This window comes from Malaya genurostris, chromosome 2 (assembly GCF_030247185.1).
Source record: "Malaya genurostris strain Urasoe2022 chromosome 2, Malgen_1.1, whole genome shotgun sequence".
Lineage (NCBI taxonomy): Eukaryota > Metazoa > Arthropoda > Insecta > Diptera > Culicidae > Malaya > Malaya genurostris.
In genome coordinates this window covers 228,461,846-228,489,668 of record NC_080571.1, presented here as the reverse complement: position 1 = coordinate 228,489,668, position 27,823 = coordinate 228,461,846, and the positions used below count along the sequence as shown (strand labels likewise).

Below are 27,823 nucleotides of genomic sequence, written 5' to 3'. Positions count from 1 at the left end.
TGCGAACAATTTAGTTTTAGTTCGTTTACGTCGAACAAGACCAGCCAAGTAGCCTTCGAACGGCTAGAGGTGCTTCTGATTCTCTAGAAGTTCAAGTTCTCAGAGTAAAGGAAGCTATTAACCATTGGCCCCAATAGTTCAGTGATTTGTTGTAGAAGTGTTCAGAAGTGTAATAATTTCGACAGTGTTAGAGCGAACAAGAACCTGTACTCCAAAATGCCTTCCACGGGAATATTAGAAGTCGCTCTTCAGGTCGTCGAAGATTCCAGCATATCTAGTGGATCGGACAGCGCTGGTGTGTCTGAAGACGAGGATGTTCAATTGTTTTCTACTATTGGGAATACCGTAACATCCACACCTTTGAAAAAATCCTCGTTGAAAAGCAAAGATGACGAACACATCAAAACCTTTAAGACCAATTCGAAGCGTTATGCGAGTCTTCCAAATCGTGACCAGCATCAGAAGTTCCTGACGGATTTTCTATCTGAAGTTTTGAACAATGCTGTCTTCAATGCTACTGATCGCGCCAACAAAGTGCTCAACTGGGTAGATCCCGAAGAGCTAAAGCGAACGCTTGACTTAGAGCTGAAAGATGAGCCCGATTCCGACGAAAAACTGCTAGAGTTAGCCAAAGCTACCATCAAACATTCAGTCAAAACTGGCCATCCTTACTTCATGAATCAGCTGTTTTCGTCTGTTGACCCGTACGGATTTGCTGGACAAGTTCTAACGGATGCGCTGAATCCAAGCGTCTACACCTTCGAGGTATCTCCGGTGTTTGTCCTGATGGAAGAGATTGTGCTCAAAGAAATGCGGAGTATTGTGGGATTTCCCAATGGTTTCGGAGACGGCATATTTTGTCCCGGTGGATCAATGGCGAACGGTTATGCTATTAGCTGTGCACGTTATAAGTTCATGCCGGATATCAAGGTGCGTAGTTTTACTATAGACTGGAACGATATTAGATATTTAGAAACAATTGGACCATAGTGCGTTTAATGCTCGACTTTCAATCTAAAGTGACTTTATCGAACTTAAATGCGGTAACATTGTACACAACCAGTCCTGAGAACTTAACTCAATTTCAAAACAGAGTAAAATATGTATAACAAGTATATTTATTTCCAAATTGACAACATCGAAAAAAGATTGATCAGTTAATATATCGTCCATCATACAGGTTTTTTTTAAATAACTATTTATTGGAATATGAGTTAAAATTAAATTATTAAGATTTACATTGGGTGTTCAGCCAAAAATGGTGACTTTTCAGCCCTACATATACATGATTTGGTTATTATCATGAAGACATCATTTGCTTCCGCAATTCTGAGATTTTTGTGTAGGGAAAATTCTAAACCTCCTTGTATTGTGTAATGGGGAAGAGGAACTTATATATTAACTTACTAACTAGTACAGATAGCGAATCGATTCAATTGAAGATTGCATCGATTTTTGTCGGAATTTGCCTATAATATTATGTGACATTACATCTAATGGTTCTATATTTGTGAGTCTGTGTAACTCATTTGTACTAAACCGGGGAGGATGCTTCAAAATCATTTTCAGAATGGAAATGGAACAACAACTTGACCAAATTGGTACTGCATAAAGCATGGCTGGTCTGAAAATTTGTTTATAAATTAACAATTTGTTTTTTAGACAGAGCTTAGAATTTCTGTTTATAAGAGGATATAAACATTTAATATATTTATTACACTTTGCCTGGATTCCTTCAATGTGAACCTTGAAAGTGAGTTTGTCCATCATACAGGTAAAAATTTGCATTACAAAGTGTTAAATTAAAATCGTAAAACTTTACTTGAACTTATGTTTATAAAGACTTCAAAGTCACAGTATAAAAGGTAAAGTTGCGTATATACTCCTCACTAAGAATCCTTCCCGGTTGTGGTTCAAACATACGTCGTCTGGCTTACAACAACAATACTTTGCATTCAAAATACTGTTAAAACGTCCAAAGAGGTTTTTAGTGTGCAAAAAGACTAATAAGACAATTTCTCCAAAAGCTCGTGAATATAAATTTTATTTTCAATTTACTACAAAGGAGAATGAAATAACTTTTTAAACCTAAAATTTAATTGTTATTATATGGACGAGGATCCATTTTATATCAAAACGAGTATATTTGTGGACAATGGAAGTCCAAAACTTGGCCGTGAAAAAGGACTAGTAGCAACATCGTTCTACAAATGTTGAAGTCAGTTGTGTTTGATAGTGACTTCAAATCATTGTTGTACTATCATGTGATTAAAGGATCGTTTTTTTTTCACTGAGAGCCAATGCAATCTTGGTTGAAGAGTGTATCTTTATCACTTAAATCAGCATTTACCAAAGAATGCTGTCGTTCAGCTTTTACTGCAATCATTCTGCGGTTGTAGATGACCTTCAAACGGCGTTGCAAGCGTAGTAAATTGCAACTCTATATACAAATGTATAAAATCGTTACAATTGAAATCAAATGGCCTTTTTCAAACACGTCATGGCACAGCTACGTCCCGCATACGCATGGCTGCCAGACGGCTGACTAAACGCTGCCAGCTGGAAAAATATAGCTGGCAGACATTCTGGTGACCGACTGCCTCACCGCTGGCAGTTATACAACTCAAACGATACAACCGTATCCACCAGGATTTTTCCACATTGAAATCTTTGACATTTTCAGCGAAGGTGAGAAGATAAAAACGCTCGGCTAACTTAGCTACAGGCGACATTGTTTTGTCAAATAGGATTTGACAACCGTCACTGAATCAATTTTGGTAGCCGTCTGGTGGCCATGGCTGCCCAGGTAGCCAAAACGCTATGCGGGGTAATGTTACTATCACTAGCTTTACGCGCGCTTCCTCGTTGCAGTTTCAAACGTCTCACTGACTGAACGCCAGTTGTCCGGCAGTTTGGCAGTTCAATGTCAAGCGCTTCTATATTGTTTGGTTAGCGAACACATTAGGTTTCCATAGCGGAACACCATCCATATTTGGAAACCGGTTCCTTTTTCACTGAACAGTTGCAAATAAATAAAAGCGGAACAGATTAATCAAGCATAGCGAATTTTGAAAGGTGCTTCAGTGTGAACCGGAAAGATGAAAAATCCTGTTTTATGTGTGGAGTAGTTCAATGACTGGTATATTAGTCATGACTGCTAATAAATCTGATTTGCATATTGATAAAGTTTAATTCTTTCAATGCCTTATTATTTTTCGTTCTTCATTACTTAAACCGAGTGCTTCAGTTTATTTTTCAGAAGAATAATCACTTTAAAAATTTCTTTTCCTAATATTTTGTATTGTTGATTAATATCGTTAACTGAAACTTTGACTACATGTTCTGCTCTAATATATGATTTTTTTTTGTTTTTCGACAGTTTAAATTAAAATAAAAAAAATCATCGAATTGTATTTACTTCTGACGCAAATGATCACAGTAGGCATAAAAGATCTCAAATTCCAAACGATCAAAAATAATTTAGTTGTGCTAGTAAACAAACAAAAAAATATCTCGGATAGTTGACGAAAGCATGCCTCAGTATGTCGCGCATGGACCTACACTGATAAAAATTTGCACGATCGATTCATATGTGGATAGCACTTCAACTTAATTTTCATTTCACTACATAACCAAAGCGATTTATTTTAAGATTCCACGTGCAAATTCACTAAGATGCCAGATTAGATTATTTTTCAATTAGCTTAGATGTGGTTTCCTTTGGATGTGATGTGTTTTGCTATTGAATCGAACAATATGTGTTATAGTTTATGAAACTCATATAAAATCTAGAGGTAACGATATATCTTATCGTTTCCATGTGCATTTCACATTAATGTAGCATGATTTCCACTAAATACCAACAGTTTTTATTCTCATTTAATGAGTTAAGGGTAAGCTTTCATGAATTTCATGTGTTCTACATGTAGTGATAGTTCAAATGATTTGTACATGATGCTAGCGTGCTAATTGTTTCCAGTGTATGGAATGAAAATGAAAGTGTTATTATTGCAAAATGCGGTCAATTCCTAAATATCTAGCATGTGAGTTGTGAAGGTAGATAAAAAGATAAATGTGTATAATTGTAAATAGTGTCTGCGTTGAAAGGCTACAGAGCAGGCATGACATAATAAAAACGGTACGTAGAATTATTAGTAGATCAAGGAAGACAAACTATAAACAGCTACTAAAAATAATTCCACAGTATTGCACTGTATTTTCGACCCAAGTATTGTGTACTGCTTTTTCCTGTTAAATGTACTGTATTTTTTCACATCGAAAAATAAATACAAAATTTTAGGTCTTTGACGCATTGAATTTCGATTCGCCGCAACACATAACTTAAGGGAGAACAATGAAAGCATGTAACGCAAATAAATACATGCCAACAGAAAACGGCGAGTTGTCAATGACAACAGGGCGTCAAACAGATTTCTCTCTTTCTTTCCTTTTCATCATTTTTTATTCAATCTTGTTAAAAATTTTCCAAGTCGAAAATAGCAATTTCTCAAAAAAAAAAAAAAACAAATGAAGTTACACCAAAATGTGGTGGATTTTTTTTCCATTTGTTCCATATTTTTCAGTTTTTATTCAACTATAAAACACCTATTTCCAGCGAAAAAAAAAACTATCGAAACGAAAATATATCATCTGTTTCATTATTTTCATTTGTTTTTACAATTTTTAAATGAAATTCAGTGAGTAAAAATGTACTGGTTTTTCCAAAGTCGATTGTACTTTCACGATTTTTCTGCAAAATGTACTGTTTTTTGCCATGAAAAATATACGAGCGTTCAACGACAAGTTTATTTAAACTATCTGTAACAAGTTTATTTGACTAACAAAGTGAGTAGAAAACGACAGTGTATAAAGTGTAGTGGAATTTAAAGGAAAACACTATTCGATGTTCTGCTTACACTTTTTTTTTAATCTTGACTGTTATATTTGCTTGACGAAAACATAACTGAAAAAAAACTTTTAAAAGTGGGGATAATTCCCAATATATAATGAATTGAAGTAAAGCACAAGTTTGTGAAATTATAAGTTTGTGAAATGGAAGTTTCGGAATCATATTTTCATTTCTCATGTTCATCTGGCTAATTCTACTCGAAGAAAGACTGATTGCAAATCGTAACAGTTCGGCTGAAAAGTTCGTATCGTTTAATAGAAACACACATTTTTTTGCCAAAATTCGTTTTTATTATTCAACATAATTGTCATCAGCGGCGATACAGCGATTATAGCGATCTTCCAACTTTTCGATACCATTTTTGTAGTACGATTTGTCCTTTTCCTCAAAATAGGCCTCAGTTTCAGCGATTACCTCTTCATTGCTTCTAAATTTTTTACCAGCGAGCATTCTCTTGAGGTCTGAGAACAGGAAAAAATCACTGGGGGCCAAATCTGGAGAATACGGTGGATGAGGGAGCAATTCGAAGCCCAATTCGTTCAATTTCAGCATGGTTTTCATCGACTTGTGACACGGTGCATTGTCTTGATGATACAAAACTTTTTTCTTTTTCAAATGAGGCCGTTTTTTTGAAATTTCGTCCTTCAAACGCTCTAATAAAGCTATATAATAGTCACTGTTGATGGTTTTTCCCTTTTCTGACTGTCGATTGGACTCCGGAGTGAAGTGATGGAGCCATGTTTCGTCCATTGTTATATATCGACGAAAAAAATCGGTTTTATTTCGATATAACAGCTCCAAACACTGCTCAGAATCATCAATTCGTTGTTGTTTTTGATCGATTGTGAGCTCACGTGGCACCCATTTTGCACAAAGCTTTCTCATTTCCAAATATTCGTGAATAATATATCCAACACGTTCCTTTGATATCTTTAGGGTGTCAGCTATCTCGATCAACTTCACTTTACGGTCATTGAAAATCATTTTCGGATTTTTTCCACGTTTTCATCGGTAACAGCCTCTTTTGGACGTCCACTGCGTTCATCGTCTTCGGTGCTCATATGACCAGTACGAAATTTTGCAAACCACTTACGAATTGTTGCTTCGCCCGGTGCAGAGTCTGGATAACACTCATCAAGCCATTTTTGGTATCGGCGGCACTTTTTTTCATCAAAAAATAGTGTTTCATCAACACACGAAATTCCTTTTTTTCCTCACTCACTATGCGGTACGGCTCAAGCTTAGTTTAGCTTAGTTGACCGCCCGTGACTTTTTCGTGATTGATCAAAAACCAGTTGAAATTAATATTTCCAACCAGTGATAGCATTTCACTAGAGTGATACAGCTGCGTGTAAGTGTAAGTTTTATGTTACAAAAAGGAATGTGCACTTGTGTTCAGTGTCGAACAGACAGATTATGGGTGTGCGCTTGCGGCTAAACAATTCGGTGCGAGAGAATCATATTCTCTTCGCATGAATCGCTCCTACGCTCCTCTCGCCTAAATACACCCATGTGTGCACCGGGGCTTGCACTGGTGAGCAAACACTTCTGCGAATAATTTATAGAAAGTAGAGCTGGCTTTGCTATGGAAATATTAATTGCAGTAGGGAAAAATAAAATTCAACGATAAATTGTATTTTTGCCGAATGGACACCAACAAAAAATGACAAGGCATGGTAATCACTATCACATTACAGTTATAAGTTATAAGTCTCTCCATTTCACTTATAAGTTATAAATTTAGCTCAAAACTGTTTCAATTGGTGTATAAAGTTAGCTGCTCACCAGAAAAAAAATTTTTTTTTGTTTTCATCAAGAGTCATTGAAAAGTACTTTGATGAATCTGATAGTAATATTTATGAGAAAATGAATGTTATAAGAAGAACATCATTACACCACTTGACGAATTAAAACAGGTTTCTATTCAATCGTTTTACGTTTCGCCTTCGGCTCATCAGTACATTAGAAGATTATGTCGAACAACTAATGCCACCTCGCGGATCAACATAATCCGTTAGGCAGACTGCAATTCACTGAGAGGTTTTTACCATTTTATACCATTCACTAAAATGTTTTTAAAATGTATTAAATCTTTTCAAAATTTGCCTAGTCTTTTGTTATTGATAGTTGAAAAAAACTTAGGAGAACTGTAACCCTCATGCGAACTTTTGTACGACAATTTCCCATCACGTGTAACAAACGCATAGAACAATGAAATTGAATACCAATAAACGGTGGACAGCCAGACGATCACCTGCTTATTGAGTGATCATCGCTGATCGAGATAGTAAACAAACATACAACTCAATACGGTCAAGTTCAGTGAAATCAAGTTTCGCTTATGTATACTAACTGTCGAAACATCAACCTTATCTTGCTTATGAAATGCATCTACTGAGGCATGAATATACTCTGATAGCAATCAGGGCACGTCACATCATTATAAATTGTTTAATGTTTTATTGATTTGAATCGTCGCGCTTTTTTTCTGCAATGCTTACTGATGATAGTGTTGATTGTTTTCTGCGAACAAGTGCTTATTAATTTTTCATTCTTTGTTCTCATTCACCACTTCTTATTTGTATCTCTTTTTTCACAGACAAAAGGATTGCAGTCACTTCCGCGCTTAGCAATCTTCACATCAGAGGACGCTCACTATTCGGTGAAAAAATTGGCCTCTTTCATGGGCATCGGATCAGATAACGTGTATCCAATCCGTACAAATTCCATTGGCAAAATGAGAGTGGACTGCTTGGGTAATGATTTTCACAACAAACACATACTACACGATTGAATTCTGATTGGTAAATATTCTAACTTGACTCACAGAGGCTGAAATTTTACGTGCTATATCGGAAGGAGCTCTACCATTCATGGTATCTGCAACCGCTGGAACTACGGTGATCGGAGCATTCGATCCTCTGGAGCAGATCGCTGACTTGTGTCAAAAGTACAAACTGTGGCTGCACGTAGATGCGGCCTGGGGTGGCGGTGCACTTATGTCCAAGAAATACCGAGGTCTATTAAAAGGAATTGAACGGTGAGTCGTTTTATTATTCTGCTCTTTGTTACCAGGAACGCTAATAACCGCTTTTATTTATAATTAATTGCTATTCTAAAAAGAGTTGTCATTTTTTGTTCTTGTTAAATTATTCATTAATTAGGTCTGGTAATCAACGACATTAGACTTCTACGGATACGCGAGAGAAGAGATTGTAGCTTGACTATCTGAAATGAGATGAAAAATGATTATCTTCTGCCTCAGAAAGGCTGGCTCCTGCATAGAGATAAGGCTTAGAACGCACGACTCGTACTCTTTTCTTACATGGAACTTATTCTAAATTCGTCTCATCTTTGTATTTCTCTTACCTGATAGAGTCACTAAGCTATAATTGTTATATTACTTAGCTCTGTTCAATGTTGCGTCAGATATTATACTATAAAAGATTTAGAAAGATACTCCATTACTAGATTCATTATAGGTAAACTATAGGAAAATCATTGGACTATAGACAAGCTCATTCTACATGGTCTGCCGCCTAATTTTTATTATTTGAGTCGGTCGGGCGATTGCGACTACTTTATCGATTGATTAGTACGCATAAAATTGTGTTTGCGTCGAATTACCATTTATACCGAAATATGTTATATAAATTTTAATACATACCGAGGTGATTTAATGAGCTTCAGTAAACATTCCCGATTTTCTTTTTAATTCAACAATAGTAGGGGAGTAGCTTTCAAATAAGCCTAAGCTTGTTGAAATCGATTAAACCATATCCGAAAAATTAAGCGTATAGAATAAATCTTCAAACGGTGCAAATTTTGAAGAATTCGGTAATTTTTTACCGAACTTTCAACAGCTGAACGGTAATCAGATCGGTAATTGGATTGATTACTGATCGTTCGGTAATAAAGATTATGCTGAACTGTCAAACAACTACCGAACAGTTCTGTAAACCAAATGGAATCATCTAACGATTAGTTCGGTAATTATTTTGTTTTTGTTATCATTTTTGATAAAATTCTAAATTTGAATGGATTTTCGGATTTAAAAAAACAACACAAATTTTCAACTTACGATTGTGTTTTCCGGATTTGGATATTTTTCACAGAAACGAGTGAAGCAAATTAGAACCAGTGGCTACGGTTTTATTGCCCTACATATGCACGAAAAAAGAAAAACATAGTTTATCAGTGGCAGCTGGTAAAATTGAGAAAAAATTGCGACTAAATATTCCGGTTGGTCGGAATTATGAGTGGCTTCCAGAATACCGCACAATCGAGTCCACCAGAAGTTACCTTCGAACGATATATGTTGGCAGCAAGTGGACATAATCATATGAAATTACTTTCCGCCTATAAGTAAAAAAATAGCTTTGAGGAGTTCTGTTTTGAGAAAATGTGTACCGGTACCTCAATTCGTTCTACGAGCACATCAAGATTTTTTTGTTTGGTTAATAAAAATACACTTACTGAAAATTTCAATAACTGTTTGACAGCTAGTTTCCATGACAATCAGTATTTATAGGAGTTCGGTAATTGGTAGACAATTTTACCATACGGACAGTATTATTTTTACCGTACTCGGCGAAAATTTCATAATTTTTGTAAAATGATAATCTTGTACCGAAACATTGGCTATTTCTAATGATTTAATAAGTTTTCGTCAAAAAATTACCGAACAACGGAATCAAATCCTAGTGTGCATACACACATACAAAAGTTGTACCTTTCTATAGAGAATGGCAAATACAATACTTGGCTTTGTGGGCCAACTTGATCTGTGTTTTAAAAAAAACAAGAAGAGAAAAAATATTTTGAGTTTTGCCTTTCTCAAAGAGAAAATGAAGAAAATGCACTCGATTTTTTCAGTGACCGCTGAAAAAATGCACTCTTCAGAGCAGTTAGAGGCCTTAAACTTAGATTCAAATTATAGGCTCTATAGTCTTAATGCCAGATATTGAGTTTTATCCGGATCCGACTTCCGGTTCCGGAATAGCGGCGTAAAATGTGCAGAAATTGAAAAAAGTGTACACGAATATCTCAGAGACCGCTTGACCAATTTTCAAAAACTTAGATTCAAATGAAGTGGATGACCAAACACATTAAGTTCGGGCATACCGACAAGCCGGAAATCATTTCAGTTTCTCAGAAATGAGAGGTATCATGGTCCCGAATCCGGAATTGCAGGGTGAAGTGTATTTGAAACTACTGTCATTTGGAGTGACAGTGCAAAATAAGGAAATCCTTCTGAATTTTGTTCAAAATTGTTTCAATTTGTAGGTTATGCTAGTGGCTGACCAAACGAATCAATTTCAGGTATACCCGTTCCCGACTCTGGAAATACTGGAAATAGTGGTAAAAAAACGGAACTCACGTCATTTTCTTAGAGAGATGACTCAATCGATTTGCACAAGCCGTAAACTCAAATGAAAGGTCTTTGGAATCACAATCTGCTATCGAGCTTCGTCCGACTTCCGGTTCCGAGACTTTGGAGAGATATGTGTCTGCAATCTCGAACCGTAATTTAGAGTGACGATGCAAATGATAGGAGAAAGGCAGCATTACTCCACTAGATGGAATCAAACAGTTTTTTTTCGGTGTTATGAGTACCGTAACAGCTAATTACGTACAATTTCTGTTTCGTCGATTCCAATCAGGAAGTTGTGATGTTGAAGGGGTCAATCTATGAAACGCTAGAAAAATGTTCCTTGTTTATTGTTCCATTGTACAGGAACAAAAAAAGTCGTGTAAATTTGTTCTAGACTATCTATAGATGCAAGCTTGAGTAAAGCGAAAAAAAAAACAAATACAAACATTGAAACAGGCTGACATGTTGACTATTTCCCGGAGCTGGTTGTATAAAAGTCGTTTTCCCGATGTTCTCTGAAATCGGGATCATATAGATAATATATCAAATTAATCAAGAGACTCAGCTCAAGTGCATGAAATCCAAATACTTATGTCGTTTTCGCTTGAAAAAACTAAAACTGACCCAGGGTAGTTTCATCAAACGAACACTTTCCACGAAACTGTGTTGATTTCGCACTTAGCAACGGGAGTTTGAGCAAACCTGATATGAAAACCCGGTTCGAAACTGACTCGATTTTCAGTTCAACCACGTTGAAACTAGGTTCAAAACTGGCTTCAAACAAACGGTTTGACAGCAGTTAGAGTGGAAACTGGGTTAGGTTTGGCATCAAGCGAAAACGACATTAATGAACATATATTGACATATCACAGATAACAGATATACAGGCTCGCATATAAACTGTGTGTAAAATTTTGAATGAGAAATTGTTGTAGTTGGAAAGTTTCTCAAATGGACAAACGAATTTTGTCATCGTTCCAGTACGATGGCTGTTCTTAATTCCAATAATTCATAGCAAGTTTAAAATTTACAGAGGTTTTTTAAAAAAAAAATAGTTCGAGCTTGCATATTTTGTAAAGTAAGGTCAAGTCAGGATTATTTTAGTTCTAGATGCATAGTTTATATCAGTTTTAAAATTTATATTTGGAAATTATAACAAAAAAATATGGCATCCCTAGCCGCGTTCTTTTCGTGTTTCATATATAGAAAAAAATAGGTCAGTAGAACTGTTCGAATAAATAAAACTAAAACGACTGGCTGGGGATACGTTTGCTTCAGTTCTATTATAGATCTCCCATATATAACTTCCAGCTGTTTAATTGGCTCTAAAGGTACTCCCATGCATCTCGTGTACTAAAATTATTAGTTATAGTAAGATCTGCTATCACTGTTCAGTGCAATGTCACAAAGGGTTACACGGAACCGTAAAACAACATCATTTTAAACACATTCCTCCCAATTTGGGGGTTCCGTTCAATAACCTAATTATAAGTAAAGTGGCTCTAGGTAGTTTCCGTTAGGCGCAGTACAAAAAAATACTTAAAGATAAGTTAAATCTACTCAATGGAAAGTTATATGTACTCTACAGTTCAGTCTTATTGACTCAATTTAGGGTTGATACGGTTTACTTAATTTTAGCTTATTGATCGAAACTCACACTGCTGGGTGGTTTTGCTTTTTTTATTATGAAAACAATGGAAGGAGCTAATGAAAGAAAAATTTTCAAAAGAACCCAAAATTAAGTAGAAAGAAGTCAAATAATTGATAGTTTTTATTTGCCGTGTAGATTATAATTGGTATAATTGCTTCTAATTTTTACGTCGATATAACAACAGTACTGCTCATTTGTCAAACTAATTTTCAGTGATATTTCTTCATAGAACTGAAGCCAAAATATTGGATTCGATTTTTTACAACACGTTGATTGGCAGTCGAGTAATTTGTAAAATATGAGAACAATGGAGTTTTCATATAGTCAAACATTAAATGCCAACAAATGGACCGTTTAAAGTTATCGATGGACCAAAAACGTCCACCACGGGTTCGTCAGAAACTCCGGGAGCTTGGTTAGGAAGTGTTACCGCGAACACCTTATAGTCCGGTCCTGGCTCGAATTGATTACCTTCTTTATCTTGCATTGCAAAATTTTGTTGGTTAACAAATATTAACATTAAAAGAGGACAGTGAAAATCAAACAGCTTTGCGTCAATTCTATTGCCGTTTTTCATTGAAAAACACAGCGTGGATTGCTCTGGTTTTGCACTTTCGAGCAGAAATCGCAATGAAACACCGTCAGAATGTTGCATTTCTGCTCGAAAGTGCAAAATCAGAGCAATCCACGCCACCAGTCACCAGCCACCAATGAAAAACGACATATGAGAGATTCATTATAAAGTTACTTTTAAAATGACAACATATTTTAGAACAAAACGATATTAATCCCAAATCGGATAATTCGAAACATGTGTAATTAAATCTTGAAATTTCTTTTTCTCCAACTCGATACAATGTAGACCAGATTGCAAACCTTTTCACTTCTGGTCGGTATCCTCATTCTTCAAGGATTTAGCTTCGTTTAACCACATCGCAAATTAAATTATCAATATACAGAATTGAACAACGGTATGGATTGAAATATCTTGCTTGACTAATGTGACATTTATAGGCAGGTTCGCAGAATAAATCACTTCCGCCACTATCTGCACAGGGACAAATAAATAAAACATATAAGGTTGGACACTGAACTGGTTGAATTGTAGGATGTAATATCTAAATTAGCCGCAATTCTTGTGTACAGTAAAACAATATAAGAGAACAAACCGGTTATAATACAACCGATGTGAAACCACCGGCAGTGCTGCTGAGCAATACTTTGCTCAAAAATTACGTACCACCTGTTGTGCGATAAAATCCATTTTGATTAAAAGATACAGTAGTTCCAGTTGTAACTGTCAGGATTTATTTCTTGAATGGGAATGGGCATGAAATCATATCTATAGTTCAACAAAGCGCGTTGCTTAAGTTCGACATTGTTCGCATTATCATTCCATTCATTATATCGTTGGCTTGACATCGCCCTATATTTTGTTTGGATTTTTATCATAATAGGTAATAGTATAATAGACGAGACCAGTAACTTTTGAAACCATTACTATCAAAATGAGGAAGAATGTTTATTTCAATTATTTATTAAAAATGAACGTCCTTCATATCACTACACTGATTTCAATTATGACAAAATCAAAATCTTTGAATTTCTTAAAATATTTATTCCCACAGCTGACGGAATGTTTGATTCCAAATCAAATTCAAACGATTTCATCTCATTGGTGGGAAACAGGAAAATTTTCATTCATGAATGGCACCCTCGTGCTCAATTTGAGCTGCAATCACGCAACTATGCAAATGAGTGACCGATACTATGCATGATAAGCACCAGTAATTAATCGTCTGTCAGTTCTAATTTCATTTCAAATCTGATTTGGGATAACCACGTTATTACAGGAAATCAACCAACTTTATGCATTTTTACAAATGCATCTATTTGTTCGATCAACCATTCAGCCGATGGTTTTTAATGAGCCTGAGAATCTATAGGTACTCCATCCGTTTTGCACGAAGTTTTTTTTCCTATGTAATAAGATGAGGTGTTGTTATATAGCTCTAATTACTGGCCATTTGTAGCGGTCATGCCTCAACCGACCGGCACGGTTTCGTGGTTGTGCCCTGACATTGGCACTGAAGTGGTTTATTTGATACAATCACCCGCTACTATTTCGATGTAGGTAACGCATTTTGCGCCAACGTCAATGTCAATAGCAGAATCAGTGCACATAGGAGAAAAATAGTGAATTCGCAAAGCGACTGGTTTACCAACTTCAAGGACAGCGACTGCAGAAGCCAATGTTTTATATGCAACAGTACTGTTTCCTCGGTTTCACAAATGCATCAAGTAATGAAAACTAATTAATTAAAAAAATTTAGAATATTGTCTCGTTGGATCAAGATATATGACTACACTTAGCGATATCCCAACGATTCGTTCCCCCGACGTCTCAGTTAATAGTTTTCACTACGGTAATTTGCTGAACAAGGATAGACCAAAATCAGCTTTTTGGCGAAAGTTATGGTAGATTTTCTGTATTTAGAGCAAGTTTATATAGGAGTGGAATAATAGAGCTGAAATCGGAACAAACGTATCCCTAGTAAGGACATATTTAGTAGTGTTCTAGTTTTAGATACATAATTTATGTCAGTTTTGAAATTTAAATCTGGATTTTATAACAAGAAAAACTGGCAGCCCCAGTAGTGTTTTACTCGTGTTTCAAATATAGAACAAAATAGAACGGCAGCGTATGCCAGTTTCAAATTTCACAGACGAAATATTCGAATAAATAAAACTAGAACAGCTTGCTGGGGATACGTTTGTTCCAGCTTCAGTTCTATTATAGAACTCCAATATAAAACTTCCAGCTGCTGAAATTTAATTGAAAAGCAAAGTCTTGGCATTACATTCCTTGTGGAATTTGGCCTTTCTGTTTTAACAGACTTCGCAGCCGACTCTTAGCGTACAGAATCATTGAATGGCTAGTACTACGATCCTACTGACACTATGAATTCTTCCAGGTCGGGGCTCGAACATATGACAACTGGTTTGTAAGACTAGCGCCGTATGCATTGAACCGCCAATCCGGGTCAGCTACTGAATTTACTCAAAGCGTTTTAGTTTTATTTATTCGAATAGTTCTAATGTCAAATTTCAAACTTATATGCTGAAGTTGCCAGTTTTTTTTTGTTTTAATTACCAGATTCATATTTAACAGGAATCAGAACTAATTGGCTCAAGTGGCACGTTTCCCATCTGTTTCGAACCATTATTTAAAGTTAATTGAAGATTTGTACAAATCGCTCCTGAACATGCCTTTGTCCGAATTCGAACATCGGACGAATCGTGCACGAAAGCCTATAATTGCCTTCATTTTCAGTGAGCCAAAAAACCGGTCTCACCACCTATCGTATAGAGGCCAAAACCGTGAAGATCTGGTGAGATCTGACAAAATCTGGGAAAATTAGTGAAATCTGATAAAATTGGTAAAATCTGGCAAAAGATCTGGTTCGTTAGAGTGTCTGGCGAAGTGATAAAAATCTGGCATTTGCCAGATAAATCTGGCAACCTGGCAACGCTGGATGCCCGATACTCATAAGGTTATTAGGTTTTGCACGATGACGACACAAATGAACTGCCGATGAATCGAGTTCATCTTTGACAGTTGTCGTGTACTTGTTTTGTTTTGCGACTGCAAGTTAAAAATTGAAAAATGACGAAAAAGTGCCTGTTAAAAACGGAATCCACAGTGAAAATAACTAAAAAGATTGCCCTGTATGTGTTTCCAGCATCAAGGAGCGATATATGTATGAATCTGTTGAGTGTGAGGCGACTTGCAATTTTTACATTCGAACGATCAACTTTTAAGCTGTAAACAAGTACACGTCGACTGTCAAAAAAAGTTCATTCTGTTCATTTTTGTGAGGTTATGTCATGTTCGTGCAAAACCTAATAGCGGGGTTCGATTTCCAACCCCGAACATAGGGTCAGAATTTTTCTGGCCCGAAGCTGACGCGGTTGACGCAAATGGCGCAGAATTGTCCGATGACGCCCCGATCGAAGCGCTACGATCGGACCGATGTCGTGCTCAATCACCGATGATCGGACCGGAGGGGTTCGACAAACTTCACTGGGATACTGCAATATTCGTTCGACGAAGTTATTTATGTTCATTTGAACAAGACAATATTTCATTATAAATTATTCAATGATTTTCGGTATTAGCATTGGCATTAGCATTAGCATTAGAGACCGCCCGTGTGTTGCTACTCCGTTATTGATTGTTTGAAGTAACATGTTTCCACTGCCGACCACCCGTTGAAGACTAGATCTCCCAAAGCTCATATGATGTGAAAATAAAAAAAAAAATCTAGTTTAAGTAGTTTAAACATATGCCCTCGGCATCTTATAGCTTAACGCAATGTGCCTTAAAATATGTTATTAAATAAAAAAAAAAGTAACATGTTTGGGAATAACACATTGTTTCACACTGTGCAAACTGTATTGAACCATGCATGCTGATCAATACCGACGCCGGCCACGTCCGAATGCAGATCTACTTGGGAGGGAAAGGATTGTTAGTTCGATGCATGTTGCTACTAAGAACCGAGGAATCCTCTGCATTCCCACATGCATCACGGGAGAGGATACTTTGTTAGTAAATGTTTTAATAATGTTATCATGTGTTTATTGCTCTGGGTAGCCGGCTACCAAGAATGTTTTAAAGTATTATCGTTTTATGTGTTACTTTGTGCTGGCAATATAATGCACGAAACAGTCACTTTCCGAAATTGACAAAACTCCGGACAGCTGGCTGTCGAGTATGCAGTCACTCGTTTATGCATCTACCTTTCGCATTTTTTTAGTCATGCAAAAAAACACATTCGGATTGACAAAAAAAGGTATCATCTCACTGCTAGGTGGATTAAGCACGTTTTTATAAATGAAACTACGTGATACAAAATAAACGAGCGAATAGGATTTAGACAAAAAAGTTGATTCATTGCATTGAAATATTCTAAACAGTTATTATAAAATCATTTTAAATCACCAAACAAAGGTCAACAGATTTCACACGCGTCTTGATTCTTTATTATTTCCGCTTTATTATTTTAATTATTTATTAATATTATTAATTGGTTATATTAGTTGATCTGGGCAGCCGGCTACCGAGAAAAATATTAATTTACTGTTTGAAATATTAATATCAAGTGTTTTTTACTATGTATTCAATATACCGATACATGTCATCTCTGTTATTAACTTTGTAATATAAACGGATTTGCGCAATGGTTGAATTTTATCATTCATTTTATAATCCTGAAAGACAATCAACAACATGGAAGAAGAAATCATTCCTAATAAAACTTTTCTCCGAAGCTAGACGAAAATTGATAGGCTGAATAAAGAGATGATTTAGTAAAATAGAGTAATCAGAAGTAAAACATTGAAAATATCTGATAACTGAAAGGAAAAAGAAACTGCTGCAATTGTCGCCTTTTTTCGACTTGGAAGCAGGAACCCAGTGGATCTATTCTTGGTTCATTTTTTTCCGCCGGATTCCACACGGCATCTAGGCTGGTACAGTCCGGAGAGAGCTAATAGGTACTATCAATCTCCTAGTGGACCCCAGCCTCTAATTATTGAATGATTTTCGGTATACATGAAAAGAGAAATAATCTGTTTAATGCGACAGAAAATGTTCATGAAAAAAATCACTTCCGTGCGGTAGATATTCAAACGGTACCCATACTTAAAGGACGATTCCAAATAAATTTCATTTTTTCAAACGGGATATGTGCATAGAAGGAAAACGAAATAATTATTTGCTTGATTTAATTTGGGGGCCCTGAAAAGATGAAGAGAACTACAGGGTGCTCCATCTTTTATGTCGGTATGTAAACATTGAATAACTTTAAGAAAAAACAACCGATTTCTATAAGTGTTGTATTTTTATTCAGTTTGGTTGCTTACAATTTTTGGATAAGTTTTTTAAAACAATATCTTTTAAGTGGCCACTTTTATTAGCGTTTGCCATGACATTTTCGAGCATCTAGGATGTTAAGCGTCGATTCCAAAACAAATGTTTGCCTTGCGCTCGTCAATAGTTTGACCCCACAAAAAAAAGTCCGGAGGCGTTAAATCAATAGTGTTGTCAGATGGTGCCTTTTTGTCATGATATTTTTTCCGATATGCACTTTGAGTTAACACAATGGAACGACTATTTTCGATGTAAAGTGTCACTATTTCAGCGTATTGTTTCGGTGTGAAGCGATCCGTGGCAAAAATGGAAACTGAATTGACGTTTACAAAAATATCTGATACAATCGCTCGGTTGGTAAATGTGAAAGTTATTCAGTTTACATACCGACATAAAAGATGGAGCACCCTGTAGATGATTTGTCTTTGACCATAATGAAGCACGCATCCCAAGTAACATTTTTAATATTAATAAATACTTGTAGCTATCTTCAATGCTACATAATAAATCTTACATTAAAACTTTAAACTCCACGAAAGCCTACTGAAAACCTCTATAAGAGCATGTTCCTGCCAAGTGGACCATTCTTCATAAGGTTTATAAAGCAAAGTGAAGAATCAGCATAAAGCTGCGTTAAAACTTCAAATTCAAGAAAATTTTGAAACCAGCTTTACGATCAACATTAAATTTATTTGGATGGAATGAATTCCGCTATGAATAAACTGTCGTTTTGATAATATATTTCTTGACTATATGTGTCATGTCTGCGTTGAATGCAATCAGTAAGAATTCATTGGATTTTATTTACAAGTTTGAGGCTTTAACCGAACGTAAAAACTTCATGCGCTTTTATTTTTATCGTGAATGTATGGATAAAAAAAAGAATTATAACTAATCGCCTTAAAATAAATACGGTTTTTGCAAAAGTCTCCATAATTTATGAAAATTATTTTCTGTGATTCATCGTCTTTTCTGTATAAAACTATTTCGTGGCGGTAAAACTTGTGCATACGTTCTGAACATGAATTATAAAAGTCCATCATACTTCGAAGTTTTTGCATTTCGAAGTTTATTTGATGTCAATAAAGGCTACGGCAAAGAACATCATAATGACGGCCTTAATTTCTTTAATGCAAATTACACCTAATCTAAGAAGCAATGAATCAAATAGCCCACAACAAGAGTGTCATAAATGTACTTTAGAACCCTCAAATTTGCTCTGAGTGGAACTGTCATTAAATGAACACGCACACACACAAAACTAGATTTATGAATGAATTTAACTGACAATAATGTTTTAAAGAAAATTTTTTAAAGCTATATTAAGAGCGTTTGCATGGTTTTATTCTAGTACAAATTGATTTATTCTTAGTCCAGTTGTTAGTATAGGTAAAAGGTTTTATAGAAGCTTTAAAAACTATGATATTACTTGTCAAAAGCGACACTTATTATAGTTGTTATAAAACAAGTAGTGATTGAACAAGCAATTACAAAACTCCTATAAATTATAATCAAAACCATAAGGCATTCGAATTGTTACTTGGGATGTCGGCATTCCAAACTATCTTACGAAACAGCAATCACAGCAGTACTCCGGAAAAGTGAACAACTGTTGGAGTCTACACTTTTTCCACTTCTCGTTGTGCGTCTGTTTCGAACCATTATTTAAATACAACAATAAATAGCCGAACTGTATTCTTCTAAAATTATGGAATAAAAATTGCACGTGTTTGTTTTAAGAATTTTTTATTGACACCCAGCACACAAACAGAAATAGATATTCCTTTAGGAATGCAGAATGCCTAAAGCAGATATGATGTTTTTTTAATCGCCTTTCGGTTGATTATTTCAGTCCAGCATTTGTACCAGGATTCTTTCAAAAGGGGGAAATTTTCTAATGCGTTTAGGATTCTTTCAGAAGTGCAAAATCTTCTGTAAATTTTGTACCGCCTTTCCTAACGCAAATTTTCGATGAACAGAGACGTGCCCTACTAAATCATTATGTGGTGATTGCTAATTTCGACAAAATCTATAGTATTCAACCATTTACTAAAATTTCAATTGGCATACTACTCATCCGTAAGTTAGCAGTTCATATTTAAATACTGGCACAATTTAGTAGTTCGATCACCAAGCCGACTGAAAAGTTCACTCTATTGAGGAATGTGCACTAATGTGCCAATGGGATGTAGGGATAATGGATGACCATCAAATTTCAACAAACGATAGCAGTTCAATTCAACATGCGTAAGTGGTGTCAGCTAGCGGTAAAGTTAGAAAGCTTACAGCTAACGAAAAAGGGGGAGAGGAGGGGTCTGGTTGAGACTAGGATTTCTGTTTGTTACGTGAATACGTATGTTTATGTTACGTATGTTTGAACAAATATGCGACTGGAGTTACAAAAAATAACACCAGATCTCGATGTTTCATGCTAAGGCATCAAAACAAAATTTTCTATCTCGGACCTTCCGAAATATATGAAACAAATTGTAGCAGTGAATCAATCTCCTTAATGAACCTACTAAATGCTACCTAAGCTTTATAATTAAGGTCAAGTTTCTCCATAAAACGTGTTTTATTTAAGTTTCATTTATTGCTTAAAAATGTTTCAAAACATTTTTTTTTACGGTTAAAAGTAAGAATATTAAACAAAGTAATTTTATTTTCGATATGAAACAACCGAGAACAGCTACTTAAACTCGTTTTTATTTTTTGGTGGGTTTCATCATTTCTTGGAAACGAATCACCTGAAGACCAAAAGTTTCCTATTTTGAACCGAAATGACGGAATTTCTTAATTTTCAACACTTGATTTTCACCTTTAATTTTTTATAACTTTTTGTAAAATAACAGTGAATATTTTTGGTAGTAGTATGGGCCATAGAGAGACATGTAGAGAGTAGAATACCGTTTGGTTCATGTTGATAAGTGTAATAGTTTTGGAATATGACGGACAATCGAAAAAACGTTGTTTCGAGAAAAAGTCAAGCCTCTATCCGGGACTAATTTTTTAAAACTATTTACTTGCAAATTATGGGAAAATAAATTCCGATTTTTTGAAAATTGTTTGGAGGAACCCGGCCTTAGACGGTCATGTAATCAAAAGTCGTATAATTAATCATGACATTAGAATTATGTACTAATCACTGTGTGTACTATTTTTTCCAGATCTGACTCGGTCACTTGGAACCCACATAAACTGCTGGCAGCTCCACAGCAATGTTCGACATTTCTAACCCGCCATGAAGGCATTCTATCCGATTGTCACTCAACGAATGCGACATATTTGTTCCAGAAGGACAAGTTTTACGACACCCGGTATGACACCGGCGACAAACACATCCAGTGCGGACGCCGGGCCGATGTACTAAAGTTTTGGTTCATGTGGCGCGCCAAAGGTACTACGGGTCTTGAACAACACATCGACAAGGTGTTTGAAAACGCCGAATATTTTACCAACAGTATTAAGTCCCGCGAAGGTTTCGAAATGGTGGTGGAGAACCCGGAATGTACCAACATCTGCTTCTGGTACATACCGCCGAGTTTGCGAGACATTTCACGGAGCAGTGCTGAGTTCTCCGAAAAATTACACAAAGTTGCACCCAAAGTAAAGGAGCGCATGATGCGCGAAGGTTCGATGATGATTACGTATCAACCGATTCATGATAAACCCAACTTCTTCCGATTGGTTCTGCAAAACTCATCGTTGGATAAATCAGATATGAATTACATCATTGATGAGATTGAACGGCTTGGCAGCGATTTATAAAGCGGACCGAGAGAATACACCATGTTCCTTTCAAACGATAGACGTCATGCTATTTGATTTTGTGTAATTCATATTTGTATGCTGTAAACGATAAATTTGTATTTATTTGATACATTACTTTAATGACAGGAAAAAAGCGAAACATGAAACTTAGTGTAGTCCTTTCAATTGGACTTATCTGCGAAACAGTTGTGATCATATTAGAATAGGCTACAGAACAATTGATGTTAATTTATATGCATGTACAAAAAATGTAAACAGTAATAAAATGGTTTAAATTAACTACAACGGATTTATGGAAACAACGAAATGATGTTATATTAATCATACATTGAAATTAACATTATGTTAACGCTAGATGAATGATGATTTTGGTCCAGTGATACCACAGTTGTAAGCATTTCATAAGGTCACTCTAGCTTTAAAAGGTTTTATTTGCCTGTTTTTTTTTGTCGTGAAAACTACTTACTTTACTATCGGGTGCCTTTTCAAATTTTTTTCCTTCATATCATCGGAAATATGATGAGCAATTTATGATAAAATTTTCAGTAGTTGAGATAAACACAAATAACTTAAAATTGAAGTTTTCTTAAATGTTTGGTATGAACAAGCATATGGGTGAGTGCCAAAACTTCAACTGCATGAATTGTACGAATCATCGCACAAATTGTATCGTGCAAAACCGACACATAGAAATACGGTATATTTTCAGTGATTCAGTGCCTACTGCACTCACGACATGTTTCATTCACAGTTAAACAGACACTAACTATGTTCAATTTATAACCAAAATTCTCTTATAATAATTTTTCGCCTATATCGAAATTGTTCATTGCTACAGATCAAAACCTTTGGCATGGTGACAATAATTCATCTAACTGATTCCAACTATGTACCATTTTATAAAAGGACTGAATATTCAAATAAGATCTTTGTGAAGTGCACATCATATCAGTATATATGAGAATAATATAACAATATATTTTCTCACAACTTTTAAAGGAATTTTAGGTACTTTTATAAACACCTGAATTCGATTTGAGGATATTATTTCAAATCGCTATACAGTTTACATTTTTGAGACGGGTTTTACAAGTAAGTTATTGAAATTTATGTCATATTAACTCCCAATTTAAATTTATAAATCCTAGATGGCTAAAAACAATTGGTTGTAGATTGTTCAATTTATGAATGAATTTGAACATTGCATTTTGGATTGAATCGTTTTTACTTTTTTTTATATATATAAAAAATAGGTATAGAATTCGCTCAAACTTTAGAAAAATTTTCTAAGGCCCGGAGGGCCGAATGTCATATACCAATCGATTTAGCTCGACGAACTGAACAAATGTCCGTGTGTGTGTCTGTATGTGTGTGTGTCTGTATGTGTGTTGTCAACTAAGAGGTCGAGATCTCAGAACTAAGAGGTCGAGATCTGGACCGATTTTGATCAAACTAGTCGCAAATGAAAGGTCTCCCCGTCACCCAGAACGCTATTGAATGGTTTTGAGATCGGATGTTTACTTTTTGAGTTATAAATATACATGTACATATACTTCTATACTTAGATTCCACACGATAATACCTATCCAACAAGCCATAGATTGTTAAAATCCATCCATTTTCAACTGAGATATCGACATTTTTGTATAAGCGACTTTTCCCCCTATTCCAGCAGTAGGAGTTTTGAGCGCTATATAATAAATAGTATTATATACTATATTCTTTCCTTATATGCGAGTCTCATACGAGCCGTACACCAGAGTGCACAGCGACGTGTACACTTCAGTGCAAACATCTGTGTTCACTTTAGAGGATTTGAAAGCTCTTTTTTAACCGATTTTCATGAACTTAGATTCAAATGAAAGGTCTTGTGATCCCATAAAAAGTCAAAGGGAAATGGAAAAAATTCCACACCTAGATATTTTCCACGTGTGGAGTTCAATACACTCCCAATAGGGCTTCCGCCGCCCGTGATCGGAACTGCACTCCGATTTCTCGTAGATGCCTAAGCGGATATTCATAAACTTAGATGAAAGGTGAATGAAATGTCTACTGAATTATTATCTGGCTATGGGTTCCGGAACTACAATATGATAAGAGCTTAAACTTCCAAACCGTTGATTAAAGCGACGACACAACAACATAAAAAGTTCAAAGTTGGGCTCAAAACTAATCCAACTTGAACTGAATTCCGCTAGTAGTCCTTGTTTTCCTGCTCCGGAAGTAAATGAAAATAATAATTTTGGTCAAAATTTCGATTCGAAAGGTATAAGAATTTTGTCATAAATTGTTGCTGATCATATTTCCAGTCGCATGGAGGACGAAAAATGTTATGTTTGGTATAACTAGAAATATTAGCAATCAAAAACTCACTCACTCTCCCTCTTTCAATAGCGTCCCATAATGAAGTACACCCAAAGAAAAAAAACTAAATATAGTGACTAAAGCAAACCTGTTTTGACATTGAAATTGCTGTTGCTTAAAACTACAAAACAAAATGATTGTTGTACATGGAGGATTTGTTTCAATCAATATTTTGATAAACATAAAAGACATTTTATAAGTGCGTTCTTGTCAAATTCTTGACAAAAAAATTATTTGAAAATCAATTTGAACTGAACAATAATTTGATAACATTAATATTTTATATACCTTAAACATTTTAATTTAAATAAATTATATTGATTATTTATTTCAATTTACGTTTTCGTTTATTCAAATCGTACATCTTTGCTTTGTTTTTTTCCAATGTCATAAAAGTAGTTAAAAACTTTTATTTCGATTTATATTCATTTTCAAATTATCCAATGCTTCCAATAGCAGTTAGGACATTTTGTCGAGGTACGATCGAGTTATTCATATACCACAATCAAATCCTGGTATATAAATTTTTAGATTTTGCATCAAAAAGTTTCTGTAGAAAACGTGTTACGGAATTTTACGCCGTTTTTAGTAATATTATTTTTTATCCATACATACATACGAAAGAAGCATATGAATTTCCCCTTTAAAATACGTGCAATCTTTTTTGATTATCCACGGGAGAGAAAACTCATCTGGGTTATAAAAAAACGAATACGTTTCATTCAAACAATAATTTTAGTTTAATTATCACACAATTAAGATCTAATCAACAAATACATTGTCAATAATATCAACTCATGTTGAGTTTACGAATATTTATTTCAATAATAAAATCAGTCGAAACATAATTTTTTTCATTAGCCTAGGTCAGAATTTGGCCTCAAATCGAACAGATATAGTTGTTGATGCTAAAGGGAGAAATTGGTTCAAAACAGTCATATTTTAGCTTAAAATGAACAGAAATCAGATTTAAAAATCTACTGACAGTTTTGTCATTTCGAACCAGCTCCATATCTCAGCATGTGCGACGTATCCACGTTAAAAACAATCAATTGCTTATTTATAGACTTTGGTACTTCATGGGGACCGGTTTGTGAAAAGTGCACATGACTATTTCAATTATTTTTACGTTTCCTCTTGGATTCGTCAGTGCGTTACCAGTCTTATGTAGAAAAACTGCCAATGCAACTTTGTGGTTCAACATCATTTGCAGACCGTGTTTCAGAGAGAAATTACCTGACTTGAATCCCGTCAACATATAGTCTGCAATCCGTCTGGTGCTAGAATTGCGCAAGCGGATCATGACTACACGGAACATCGGTATTTACGAAGCATCGGTCAGGTTCGTCTTTAGAAGAGTTAACAACAGAGAGCAAGAATATAGTTGGCCAAGCCCTGTCTACATGTCCTGGAGTCGGATGAATCAAAGTACAAAAAATTAGAATTCTTGAAATTAGAATACAAGTATCCGAAAATATTATTCTTGGAAACATTCGGACCCGGAAATTTGAAAACTAACAGTTGAAACGAAGCGCTTAGATATAATCCAATATCAAGTTTGTTTTTGAATGCTATAATAGATTAGGAGCGAAATGCGTTTGGTTCAAACTGGGCTAAGCTCACAATTTTGATGCCGCTAAATCAAATTGGATCCATGTGACTATCACTAACATAAGACTAACACCTCTAGTGAGGTGTCTACACCCCCCAAAAAAATAAAATGCATAGAATGGTCAGTATATTTAGATTTAATACGAATTCTTGTTTACATGATTTCATTATTTACATAAAATTCATAAACTTTTATGAACTTCCCTTGAATCTAGTAATATGCAAATCAAAAAAGGCAATACATACCTTGCATTTACATCTTAGTGGAGTAAACGCGACAGTTCCCAGTAACATTTCAGATCTTATTCCAATCACCAAAGCTTTGATTAATTGATATCTTTTAAAATTGTGCTCCACAGTTTGTACATCTACGATTTTTCATTGCCAAACAGCATAAAATGCCAACTGGGAAAAAGGCAATTGCACATAAGATACCGCAACAAGTGTAATCGTCTTCCAGCATGCCAATTCGACAGGCAGGACAACCTCCAACTACGATAATTTCCTGAGGTATCACGACAGTTGTGGTACCAGCCATTCCAGTTCCTCCGGACGCAGCACCATGCGGAATTACGATTGGGCCTGTAGCTGAGGGTATTTTAGTAACAGTAGAATCTATCGAGCCATAATTCGTCATTGAATGGGCAGGTAGTGTAGGATATGGATAACTCTGCTGTGGAGCATATGGTGCAGAAGGTGTCACAGTAACTACCGCTGGTATATCTGTCGAGAATGAAAAAGTTGGAATGACTCATTCTTTTTTACGAATCTAGAACATACCTTGTAATATTTGAGAATGATTTCCAGACATTACTTGATCATATGTAGGAGGATTTCTAGAATCGGCCATCATAAATGCGCGAGTAAACTTTTCAACCAGAACAGAGTATCAGATTATTGTAATATTAATCAAATCGTTCGTCTATTAGCACTTACAACGAATTTACACAGGATCCAAATTTTCCATTATACTGATCGAATGTCAAAATATTTACACTCTCGAGAAATTGTGAACTAGTGTAAAGTTTATTCGTGTTTTAAGTAACTATCACATACACTGAGGGAAAATACATAATAGTTGATATATACTAAACATAAAAATTTTTGTAAAATCGCTATTGCCTACTTGTACGCGGCGGGCAGATTTCCCCCCAGACGCTGGCTATGTCTGCGTGCCGATTTCGTGCGTTGCAACAATGCAACAACCGTTCCCGGCAGAGAATTTCGCTTAGCGGTAATTATCGGTTCTGTTTCTGTCGGATTCTTGCCATACAAGAATGGCAGAACCGTTTTGAATCGGTTCTACATTTTTAGCATCTTGGTTTTATTTTTTCAATAAAAAGTACATATGAAAGACAACCAGTTATTGCCCTTCATATATACTAATTATATAAAATGTTATTGCCAATAACATTGCTTTCTCACTACCAAACATACCCATATTTCAATCTCATTTACCTCGTCTCAAGATTCGTTTTTTTGTATGGACATGCGGGATTTACGAATATCAAATGAAGTCGAATAAAAAAAAAAAAAAGAAAAAAGAAGGAAGAGAGAAATAAACAAGACACTTGCGGCGAGGTAATGACGTAATTTCGTCTGGACAATGTTGACAGCTGCCGAAATGCAGCCAGCCTTCTGACGGTTGCCAGAATTCCTCACAAGCGAGTGTGTTGTGAATTTTAGAACTCTAACGCTAAAATGTTTGACAGAAACTTTGTTCTCGCACACTAATATTAGTACTCATACCACTAACCTCATGCCGTTCGCATCAGGGATGTCAGGTCAAAATTTAAATCAAATTACTTCAATGTTTTTTTCAAGAAGATCATAGGTGAATTTTAGAATTTTTATTGGTTCTTTTTTTTCAGAGAATATAAACTCTTAAACTTCTTTACAGAAAAATAGCTGTTTTTATCAATTTAAATCTATTTTGTTTTCATTTAAAAGCACTTTGTCATTGTTAAAATCAATGAATGCTCATATTAGGATAAAAGTTTTTACTTTTCATGTAAATAGAGCATGATTTGATATTATCAGCTAATTTTTGGTATGCAAAAAGCAAAATGACTTGCGTAGCTAATTTATTTAAAAAAGTACACCGAAGTGTATCGTTCTTACCGATGTGACGAAGGTTAATCAGTTTCACCTCATAGTATGTTCACATTAGCGCTGATATCAAGTGATATACGGATATACTTGATATCC

General features: G+C 35.3%; 2 protein-coding genes across 2 annotated transcripts; one reads left to right on the top strand and one right to left on the bottom strand.

The window, feature by feature from the left end:
• LOC131427919 (cysteine sulfinic acid decarboxylase) lies at positions 1–21,919 on the top strand. Its single transcript, XM_058591503.1, has 4 exons — positions 1–930; positions 7,509–7,665; positions 7,739–7,949; positions 21,037–21,919. Exons 1-4 carry the CDS (start codon positions 217–219, stop codon positions 21,635–21,637), a joined length of 1,683 nt encoding a protein of 560 aa, XP_058447486.1. The 5' UTR covers positions 1–216; the 3' UTR covers positions 21,638–21,919.
• Positions 21,920–25,734: 3,815 nt separating this feature from the next.
• Positions 25,735–26,632, bottom strand: LOC131432602 (membrane protein BRI3). Its single transcript, XM_058598965.1, has 3 exons — positions 26,552–26,632; positions 26,396–26,483; positions 25,735–26,338 (listed from the first exon to the last, which is right to left on the bottom strand). Exons 2-3 carry the CDS (start codon positions 26,466–26,468, stop codon positions 25,956–25,958), a joined length of 456 nt encoding a protein of 151 aa, XP_058454948.1. The 5' UTR covers positions 26,469–26,483; positions 26,552–26,632; the 3' UTR covers positions 25,735–25,955.
• Between the last annotated feature and the right edge of the window lie 1,191 nt (positions 26,633–27,823).